General features: G+C 39.5%; 2 protein-coding genes across 3 annotated transcripts; both read left to right on the plus strand.

Moving 5' to 3' along the window:
- The first annotated feature begins 377 nt into the window (after window positions 1-377).
- On the plus strand, window positions 378-7614 carry tlx1 (T cell leukemia homeobox 1). Of its 2 annotated transcripts, none has more exons than XM_018694092.2 (3): window positions 378-1050; window positions 2112-2349; window positions 4137-7614. In XM_018694092.2, the coding sequence occupies exons 1-3, from the start codon at window positions 597-599 to the stop codon at window positions 4345-4347; spliced, it is 903 nt and encodes a 300-aa protein (XP_018549608.1). In that variant the 5' UTR covers window positions 378-596; the 3' UTR covers window positions 4348-7614. The 2 variants fall into 2 exon arrangements, with proteins under 2 accessions (XP_018549608.1, XP_018549609.1); XM_018694093.2 differs by having other exon boundaries at window positions 387-1050; window positions 2148-2349.
- A 1609-nt stretch (window positions 7615-9223) lies between these two features.
- On the plus strand, window positions 9224-11247 carry sdhaf4 (succinate dehydrogenase complex assembly factor 4). Its single transcript, XM_018694056.2, has 3 exons — window positions 9224-9413; window positions 9587-9700; window positions 10752-11247. Exons 1-3 carry the CDS (start codon window positions 9332-9334, stop codon window positions 10859-10861), a joined length of 306 nt encoding a protein of 101 aa, XP_018549572.1. The 5' UTR covers window positions 9224-9331; the 3' UTR covers window positions 10862-11247.
- Window positions 11248-11312: the final 65 nt, after the last annotated feature.

Raw genomic sequence — 11312 nt, forward strand, 5'->3', positions numbered from 1 at the left:
ATCAGTGTAGAAAAACGTGTGTTGCTGTGATCATTAGGAACAAACTTTTACACGGCATTTTATTCTTTATCTATCTGGACTGGACGTGTCAAAGACCGCCGTCAGAGACCCTCATCAAAAAAACGGGGAAATAAATTGGCAGATCTATTGTAGGCTACAATAGATATTCTCTAAAGGTGGGCGAGCACTGATAGGACACGGTTTTGTTGAAAGTGTTTGTGTGTGTGTGTGTGTGTGTGTGCGCGCGCGCGTTATTGATCGTGTCCACCTGTTAATCAGTGTTTTATGAAGTGTAGCTGCAGCGTCACACAGCTCGCGCAGTCTTTAGGCCCAAAATCGGGTCTTAATCTCGCGCTGTCTATTTGGCACTTTGATTGATGTTCTCCCACTAGGGGTGGGGTGGGGATGGTGGTGGTGGCGGCGGCAGTCCACCCTCGCTCCTCTGCATCGAACTCATACAGATGCACACACATGCGCCCGCGCCCACTAGATAACGACCGGAGCTCGAGCAGAAGAACCCCAGACTGAAGAGTCCAGGGAGCGGCGCGTGGAGCAGGCTGCGTTCCTCGCCCCGGAGCGGGAGGCTCGCGGAGGCCATGGATCACATAGGGATACTGGGGGCGCATCTGCAGCAGCACGCACACGTGGAGCCCATCAGCTTTGGCATCGATCAGATCCTCAACAACGTGGACCAGAGCTGTATGCTGGGTACGAGGATGCACGAGCCGGACTACGGACACCCGGCCTACAGCAGCAGCACTGGTGGCGGCGGGAACAGCGGTGTCTTCATGTGTGGTAACACCGGATATAGCGGCACCAGCAGCTCGTGCGGGGTGGCTTCCCTCGGCGGGGCTTATCACATGAATATGGGCGTAAATGTGAACGGAACTAACATGAACGCCGCCGGGGTCATTCGGGTCCCCGCGCACCGGCCTCTGAACGGCGGGAACTCCTCTGTGCCGCCGATGAGTGGAACTATTAACAACCTGACCGCGCTCACCTTCCCCTGGATGGAGAGCAACCGCCGCTACACGAAAGACAGGTTCACAGGTAGGTGCTGTATAATATAATATAATATAATATAATATAATATAATATAATATAATATAATATAAAAAGATTAGAGCGCCACTCTATTTTTAAAAGGCCAAAAATCTAATAAAAGAATACAATCTCCACTGACCAAATGACAGCGTGTGTGTGCGTGTGTTTGATTAAGTAGCCTGCACATAGACAGAATTTCACTCCACAAGTGATCTTAGAGAACTCCTCTAATAATATAACCGTGTCACGGTGTCACGTTTTGAAAATTTGACGTGAAAGAAAAATCATTAAATTAAATTCAAAGAATAAAAAGACTTTTTTCCTGAGCCTTTTCTAATTAACAGTGCCAATTGTTTTTAATTACAAAGACAAAATGGCTATATCTAAAGCTTACTGATGTCACTGACTACAGTGGTGACTACTGTAGTGAATCATTGGTCTATCATTATTATTATTATTATTATTATTGACTATAGAATTATTGTGATAAATTATTTTATTAAACATTTACAGGAAACAAGTTCTCCAAAGGTCCTTTGGTTACGGCATGTTTAAAAAATATAGGACAAATTATAGACTTCAAAACAGATCAGCTTCCCCACATGTTAACCAAAGCTCCTGTGGCATAAAAGAAAGATGTAAATAAATAAGAGACACAAACAAACAAAGGTCTCCAAAGGAGTCATAGTGTAAAAATGAATAGGACTTGAAAACAATGAACAGTGCAGTGTGACTCTTGTATTTCCTTCAGTACTGAACCGTTGTTTACAGAACACTAAGGGTATGGACAGCACATAGTTAAACTGCTTTCATATATTTAATATTTTAACATCAAATATGTACTGTCCTATTCTTTAAGGTATACTACTATATTGAGAGTTGTACAGTACTGTGTTGCTGCTGCTCTGCCAGTGCTCTCTGCTCAGTTTCTGTTTGCCCTGCACACTCTGCTTTAACCTTTCCTTTCCTTTCCTTTCCTTTCCTTTCCTTTTGTCTGCTCTGCCCTGTCCTGTCCTTTTCTGTCCTGCCCCGCCCTGCTGTGCCCTGTCCTGTCATTTCCTGTCCAGTGTCCCTCTCACCCCTCACTGTTACACGTCGTGTAGGTCACCCCTACCAGAACCGGACACCTCCTAAGAAGAAGAAGCCTCGGACGTCCTTCACCCGCCTGCAGATCTGTGAGCTGGAGAAACGGTTCCACCGACAGAAGTACTTGGCGTCTGCTGAGCGGGCTGCCCTGGCAAAAGCCCTAAAGATGACTGACGCTCAGGTCAAAACTTGGTTCCAAAACAGACGCACCAAGTGGAGGTGAAATCATGCTTCATTTGACATTGTTTGTTTTCTTTTTGTTATCTCAGATGGTGAACTTCAGTAATAACCGTTCTTTATGGAGGGCTGAAGGTTCTTTTGGTTCTTAAGGGCGGTCAGGGGACCTCCAGTGGTATTTAAAGGGCCAGGAGGTCCCATTGGACCACACTTGAAAAAATGTTTAAATTGACTGCTACTTGACTGTTATTGCCCAGTATCGGGATTTTATGCTCACTGTATAAGAAATGACTGTTTTCATAAGCCTCATCCGCCCAGCCACTCAAGCCCACCAAGGTAGTTGCCCTCTTACGTGCCCTTATCTGACGGTTCAGTGCACGTTTACACTAAATGTTAGCAAAACATAGGTAATAATATGAGCACCTGTCATAAAGGTAGGATTTACTGCAGGACTGCTGTGTATGAGAACGGTCTTCCTAATAAACTGAATGTATAAAATAGACAAAACATTTAAAATGCACTCGGTGCAAGTGAATGTTAAAGAAACTCTGTCTCCACATGCACCACCAAACATATTTACCTCCTGTAAATATGACCTGGCTATTGAACAACTTTAAAATGGAGTACCTCAAATAACAATAACCTTCTTCAAGTTTCTGTGTGACAGAAAGAAAACATCCTGGGTGGCTTTAAAGAAAAGGAGGATGTATGCTTGTTTGATTAACGATTATTTTTGGCAAATATTTTATTAAAAAGAAACAAGGTTAAGTAAATGAGTAAACGATATTCTTTAAGGACATATAGGCCTTAAACGTAGCCTGTAGAATTCAGTATTTACATGTGTCATACACGTATTTAATATGATCAGTGGATTCATCACATTCCATAAATGTGACATCATGTTTTGGTGTAAATCTGTATATTTTCATAGATAAAAACACGTATCGCGTTGATAAGACTGCGGATTTATCTCCTCCGTGTTATTTTGATGAGATTCGCTATTGTAATCATTTAACAAAAAATCTAATGTGAATATACAAAGCAAGAATGAATGCGCAAAACACTGGACACTAAATAAGAAGCGATCTGTCCTGGAAAGGGGGACTTTAAAACTATTGAGTACGATTTCTGCTTATTGAAGAAATAACCAGTGTTATTTGTCAAGGAGGGCAGAGAATGCTTTGACCTGTTTTACAATAATGTTAAATACTAAGTTTTGAAACGCTGTTTTTTATCAGGCTATTTTGTTTTTAAATGACAATGATAAAGCTTTAGATTTTGTCATGATAGATAGATACATAGGATAGATAGATAGATAGATACATAGATAGATAGATAGATAGATAGATAGATAGATATAACCCACATACTCAGCTCTGCTGCTCATCCCACAAATGCATTTTAAAGGGGTAATAAACAGGCTTTTCTTATAAGGTTCATTGCCGAGAAGCAACAAAGAAATAATCTAATAATCTAACACAAATTTCCTTACTTTTTGTGCTAAGTTTAGACAGATGTTGATTTAATGAGAGTACGTTGTTTAGTTGTCTACATAGAGTCGCTGTAAATTCGCTGCAATATATCCAAAGAAAGGTTTAATCCAAAGTAACTGGACTTAGTGTTACTAAGTCCAGTTGCTTTCGATTAAACCTTTCTTTGGATAACTATGACCTGGATGAATGAGAATATTCACAGAATCGCTGCAATATAATTAATTAATTCATGGTTATAATTAATTAATATTATTGTACATCCTGATAAGGAAGCTGAACATCATGGTCTCTGTCTTTGGTTGAATGTGTCAGCTCAATATTTCCTCGCTGTTGCAGGCGGCAGACGGCGGAGGAGAGGGAGGCCGAGCGGCAGCAGGCCAACCGGATTCTAATGCAGCTGCAGCAGGAGGCCTTCCAGAAGACCATCAACCAGCCGGTGACCCCGGACCCGCTGTGCCTCCAGAACAGCTCCCTGTTCGCCCTGCAGAACCTGCAGCCCTGGACTGAGAATACCGCCAAGATCAGCAGCGTGTCGGCCTGCGAGTAGAGCCAACACACGGCCTGCGGCTGGCACCTGCACCACAGGGCAGAGACACGAACGAGACACCGTGCAGCGATGTACTGCTTGATGGAAGCTGGTTACTATGTCACCGCTTTTATTATCACCCACTTTCTGTCAGACACACACTGTTGTTGCAGCTGGCAGCAAATATGCGCCACATGGACTCTCTCAGCACTACTCCCATCTAATGGGAGCCCACAGTCTGATGTGGATCCCTCGGTGTCCCGGACTCAATTCTAGCTTCAGCCTAGCACAGACTGGACTAGACAGTCGATATTTTCGAAACATTTTGGAGACATCATAACTAACAATGTGCTCCTCTGTCAGAGGACCACGACAGACTGGCACCAGTGAGTTGTTGTATGCTTTAGCTGTAAGGGACTTGATGTTTCATAAATGGCATATTTTCATATTTGATGTCGGCCATCAGTGTCTGTCAGTATTTATCTGCCATGTTAATGGACGTTTTACTCAACTGCACAACAATGGAGCACTTGTTTTAGCACCTTTGTATGAATTCAAACATATAATCCAACACATCAGAAGGAAACAGTACTCTTACATGTAGTGATACAGCAACTAAGGGAAATCTGTCTATTTGACCATTTTATAATTTTGGTATAAATGGACCTAAAGGCCACCAAGCATTTGATTAGAGCAGAAAGAATATTTAATGGCACTTAGCAGCTACATTTAACAATGAGCATACTTTTGACCTTACATTTCAAATTTACTTAACTTTTATTTTGTACAAATGTTTAAAACTGCATTTTCCAATTTCCCTCTGTGTGCAAGCAGATCATCTCAGACCTGTGAGGTTGAGATCAAACAAGCTGACCAACAACAAACACATACCAGTCACAAGTCCACAGAGCATTCATTATCTTATCTTTGCTTTTTCATGGTGTGTGTGTGTGTGTGTGTGTGTGTGTGTGTGTGTGTGTGTGTGTGCATCTTTGCATCTCTGTGTGTATCATATTATAGAGCACATGCTAGAGGAGTATAAAAATTCTACAAAAACAGCTATAACATGTATTTCTATTCATTCTGACGACAATAATATATTCTTAATGCTAAAATTAATTTTACTCTCTGCAGAGTTGATAATGCAAGTGAATTCTAAATCTGTTTAGCTTAGAGGCGTAATAATTAGTCAATTAATTGATTACACTGATCAGCAAATATTTTGATAATGTAATTTTAGTAATTTTTAAGCAAAATTGTCAAATGTTAGCTGTTTCCAGGTTCTTGAATGTGAGGATTTGATGGTTTTCTTTGTGACTTGTCATATACATATCTTTGGAGTTTGTAGTGTTGGTCAGACAAAACAAAACATTTGAACGTATCATCTTTGACAACAGGTATTTTCACTATTTGCTGACATTTTTTACACAAAAGTTTGTTTTTCTAAATCTAAAAAACAATGGGCAGAATAATCAATAATGAACATATTTGTTAGTTACAGTTCAGTTTTAGTATGATTGACTTCTTCATTTTTTTGGCCACATGTAACTTTTATTTTGCTCAGTGGAAATACATTTTTAACTCATGTTCATTGTCATGCTACATATAAATATTTTATCAGTAAGAGTAAACTTAAAGGCAAAAACAGTAAAATCAATCCAATGTTTCTTCTTCCCAACATGATTTTTCTCTCTGATGCTGTGCTATGTGGATCTTCAACAGCCACAAAACATTGTTATAAACATAACATTACACACATATCTGCAAATTATGACAATAATATTTACATGTGTCCAGTAAGTTACAGTAAATATTAAAATCCAGAAGACAATAGTGTAACTATCAGCCATAGGTTAAAGTAAATCTGCATGATATACAGTTAGAGAAAACCAGGGCTGGATTGCTACAAATTTTTATATTTTCAAATTTTCTTTGGAAATATGGGAACATATCATGGCCTACATCACAATGTTGATTGACATGATAAAAGCCTTAAACTTGCACTAACTGATTAACTGATGTTTTTGTTGGGTTGTTTTCAACAGAAGCAAGTGGTGAATGCAACACTGACATGTCATCACTTTTTAAGTTTATATGTGAACTTTTTATCAACAAGTTATCATTTCAACACCCAGCACAACATGATGATTCATTTAAGGTGGTGTCTCATCTACCAACTCATGAGGGAAATAGTTCACTCTTAATAATGCTTCACAGTGTTTATCGGCTTGAATCTAACTGTGTCTGTCTGCTGTTGTTGCTGCTGGGCAGGTAGTAGACAGCATTTTTCTGAAAACAGCTGCCTGCTGTGACCAAAAGTGATGCCATGTGAGCAGTGAGTGTAATAAGACTGTAAAGTTTGGTGACAGACATAAAATCATTGAAATGAAATTCACTATACAGTTCTGTAAGGATGAGGGGTGCTGCAGATTCAGCTGATAATTATCTGTCAGTTAATCATTACCAGATTCTTTCACACTGTTATTTGATAATATTTTGATTATGAAAATATTGATTCAATTTGCTTTTGCCTGATTCTGAGGTCCTGTCTTGAAGTGGGTCCTTATGTTAAAAACTGTTTTTCTTTTAACACTTTTATTATTTCAGCTGATTTAATGTCACATATTTTTGTTCTAGTGCTCTTTTGCAGGTTAATTCAGCCATGGACAACAGTGCAAAGTAAACGTTATAAACATGACAAATAAAAGGAACAAGTAAAAAATCAAAAAGGAATAACTGTAAAAAGCAATAAAATAAATGAAATTCCCATTTAATCAATTAATTTAACAAAAGAAAAAGACAATAATATAATAATAAGACAATAAATGAACTAGAAATAATAGTAAGATGAAGAGAAGAAGAGAAGAGAATGAATTATAAGAGGGGTTTCAAATCAGATTCCAACTTGAGATCTTTTGGGGAATAAGTGTTAAGAGTAAAGAAGTAGAAATCCTCCTCCCCTCCATAAAATATACTTTTTATGTCTCACACTGTTTGGCCTTTTGATATTTGCTCTGATGCATCTGAGAGGGCTGCTTCATCTTTAAGTGAACTGATGCTGGATGTTTGGGTTCATTTGTACGAATAGTGTTCCTGAAATTCCTGTGTGTATGTTGTGTGTTCTCATCAAGAGGCCAGTCCACATTCAATCATATAACCACATTTTGTGTTTCAACTGATCGTCCCATTTATCATTGGTTTCTTTGTGTGTTTTTGTTTTTTGTTTGTTTGCTTGTTTGTTTTTTTTACCACTCTCATTTCACACAAATATAATGTGCATATTTTTGATGCATGTTTAAACAAAAAATTGTTAATGTATTTTTGTCCAAGAATTTTTGAGTTTGTATTAGAGTTGGCAGTGCATGCTGAGCCAGCTGTTTGGCTGTGGTGTGTGTGTGTGTGTGTGTGTGTGTGTGTGTGTGTGTGTGTGTGTGTGTGTGTGTGTGAGTGATGTGATGTGATGTGATGTGATATTTTCCAGAACTGTTTTCTAAAAGCTTAAAGAGGAATGTAAAGGAGAATTTCATCATCCACTCAGAAATATCAGCACTGAGTCACTGGAGCTGAGCTACACTGAAATCTCCTGGAATTCCTTTCACACACACACACACACACACACACACACACACCATTTAACCCTGGGGAGGAAGCGTCGTCACCAGAGCTGATAAAGATAAAGCAAGTTGAGAAATATACTCTGCACAGCACGAAGTTTTTCTCCTCTCCTTAGTACTTGACTCACACTAGTGAAGCATAAAAGCAGACAGCACACATACGTCCCACATGCTTCTCCAGCATATAATAATATTTTAGACATTAGTGTTCTTCAGACTTTGTCAGCAGTTTGTGTTTGGTCCCTTTCCGGTTTCAACCTGACAATACTCTCATGCACAAAGCAGATCCATAAAGAAATGCTTTTCTCACTTTAGTGTGGAATTTGACTGGCCTGCAGAGAGTCCTGATCTCATCCCATTCAACACAATAAATCAGAGCAGTGTGGACCTCACTGGTGTTCTGGTGTTTGAATGGGAGCAAATCCCTGCATCAGGTTCAACATCATAAGAGTGGAGTTTGGTAGAACAGCACATCTTTGAGAAGCTCATATCATATATGTGAAATGTTGGATGTTCACATGACCATTTATTAGACAGTGTATGTGTATACTGTCACTTGACTCTGGAAACAGTAGATATCTCGAGGTGCACTTACCAGATATATTCAGGCTTACATCTGCATATTCCCATATTTCTCTCTTCTCATGTACACTTTATCACTGAAAAGCATAAGTTAGCTGCAGCTCTTGTGTAACCCTGCAACATGCTCAGTAAAACACTTCCCTGTTAATTACGACAAAGTTAATGTGATGTGCTCTCTGTTGATTGTTGGTGTCAGACAGGCTGAAACTGCTGATCTCCTGGGTGTTCACACACAACAATCTCTAGAGACAAGACAAAAAAACATCAAGTGAGTGGCAACTCTGTGGACAGGAACGCCTTGTTGATGAGAGAGGTCAGAGGAGAATAGCCAGACTATTTGGAGCTGACAGAAATACTGTGGTAACTGTGATAACCACTCTTTACAACTGTGAGGAGAAGAAAAGCATCATAATCAAGGTAATTGGTCTCTCACATAGGAAAATCATACATCAGGCTAATGCATTAGTGTTTAATATGAGATGATTGAAAGTTTATTACTTTATTACTGACAGTTCTATGTCATAATTTGGGATGACCAGAACATGTTAAGCGTCTACCTATGAATTTATGTTCAATAATAATAATAATAATAATAATAATAATAATATGGAGATCAAATCTGATACGCAGTGCTTTGTCTCCCTCTACTGGCGTGTAATAAATATTGCCCTGCCGTAATGTACTACATTTCCCGTCGCTGGATGATGACGAAAACTGCGTAGATTAAGCACGACAAAGAAGAAGAGTATACTTGAGTAATTGTCCTAGCAGAGCAGGTGTAAGTGTGTGTGTGTATTTGAGCTGCAGGCATGTTTGTTCTGCGAAGCCTCTTTACCTCAGCCAGAAGACACGTCGTTTCCCCGAGTCTAACGGTGGGCCGGGTCTTCCCAGGTTAGCTAACCGAGCCTCAGTTACTGCTCCTGCGCTTCATGTATTCATGTTTAAGCCTTAAGCAGTTGTTCTCCTGCTTTACATGTGTGTTATGTGTATGTTTGACACAACGGGTCGGGTTTAATCAGACTGTAGGTATTTGGGCTTTATTCTCAAACTGTGTTCTCCCTCAGGGTGTTCACGAGCAGCCAGCGGAGTGGTGAAAGACAAGGAGCCGCTGAAGAAAGCTAAAACCCCGCAGGGTCGGTTTGACAGCCCCGAGGAAAGGAGCAAAGAAGTTCTGGAAAGTGAGGACTTGTGCAGCAGAACACTTTTATTTGGCACTCAGGAAAATGATAATTAGAGACAAAATGGAGAACATCAAACAGGATAGACAAAAGAGGAAGGGGAATATCAGTAAAACTGGTGTTTCTTGTGTTAATCCGATGTTCAAAGTTAGACGTCCTAGACAGTTACAGGGGCTTGATAGAGATAGACACTTAAATACACAGAGAGCGACTTAAGTTAAAGACAACATGCTAACGCACAGGGTAGACATGAAAAAGCAACATCGCAGTTTAGCACGAGCTTTTTAACAGCTAGCAACTCAGCAGTTATTCAGCTTGAACTTTTTATCAGGACGCAATAGACAAAGGACAGTGGTATCAACAATCCTACCACAGTTTCTCCCGGAATTTCCATAGTCTAGTCACTATTTGTTTAAACTGAACATTATAAAACACATAACATTCATATCATCCATTAGATAAACACGTACTGATCATCAACTCAAACTAAGTCAATCTAATTCCTGTAATAAATCCTTCTTCATGAAGGCTCTAATTTTGGGTTTGTGGTGATAATGTTTCAGAGGCTGTAGTTTACGCTTTTGCTGAATTGTAATACATTACTGAGATTTGTTCCAACATTTTATACAATGTAAACAGTAATAGAAACTCCTCAACAGAATACCATTCACTAGCAGCACAAACTGTAGCATTCAAAATGACCTTCAAGAAAAGTCAGCGCCTTTCTAAGTTCCTTGGAAACAGTGCTTAAAACAATTCTAAAATCAAGGTATTTGCCAAGTCTTTCAACCACATCTCAGTGTTTAATTCTCTCAGTTGGCATGTTACAATGTTGAGCTACAGAAATGACAAACTCTATCAGATGAGGAATACTGAGCAATGTAGTTGAAAGGTCAAGAGGAAGCTAGTAAATAGACATTGAATCAAGAAATGTTTTTGAAGGATTAGGGTAGAGCTGACCAGTTTTAGCTTTGTGGAGTTGATAAACTGGGCACTGTGTTTTTAAGAATGTAAAAGTCATCATCTTTCAGTGTGTTTCTTTGCCCTCCAGAGTTCCCTGATGACGTGAACCCTTTAACTAAGGAGAAGGGGGGCCCCCGTGGTCCAGAACCCACTCGCTACGGAGACTGGGAGAGAAAGGGCCGCTGTGTTGACTTCTAGTACGTTACTAATAAATCTGATGTTTCACACCTGCATTATGGAGCAGTAGAGTCAGTATCACTTTTTAAACCACTGATTGTTTTTGCTGTAAAAGTCAGTGTTTCAGATCAGAAGGTGAGACACTGTGTTTCCGACTGTGACTGTATTCATACTCATATGTGTTGGATAAAGAAACTAGTGTGCTCAAAGTGTGTCCTGGCTGTTAATGCTTTGCATTTTGTTGACAAAAACAAAATTTCATCTGAAATCACTCTCGTGTTGAGCTCTGAGACATGTTTTGCACACTGATGATGTTGTGTTGCAGGCATAGACTGTATATGGCAGCTAGACTGGTCCTTTGTTGTCAATATTAAGATCAATAAAAGCAAAGGTGATTATATGTACAAGTCCTCTATGTTGATCCATTTATTTTCAACACCTACATACAACTATAGCAATTTACCAGACATTA

Source organism: Lates calcarifer, linkage group LG16_LG22 (genome assembly GCF_001640805.2).
Source record: "Lates calcarifer isolate ASB-BC8 linkage group LG16_LG22, TLL_Latcal_v3, whole genome shotgun sequence".
NCBI lineage: Eukaryota > Metazoa > Chordata > Actinopteri > Centropomidae > Lates > Lates calcarifer.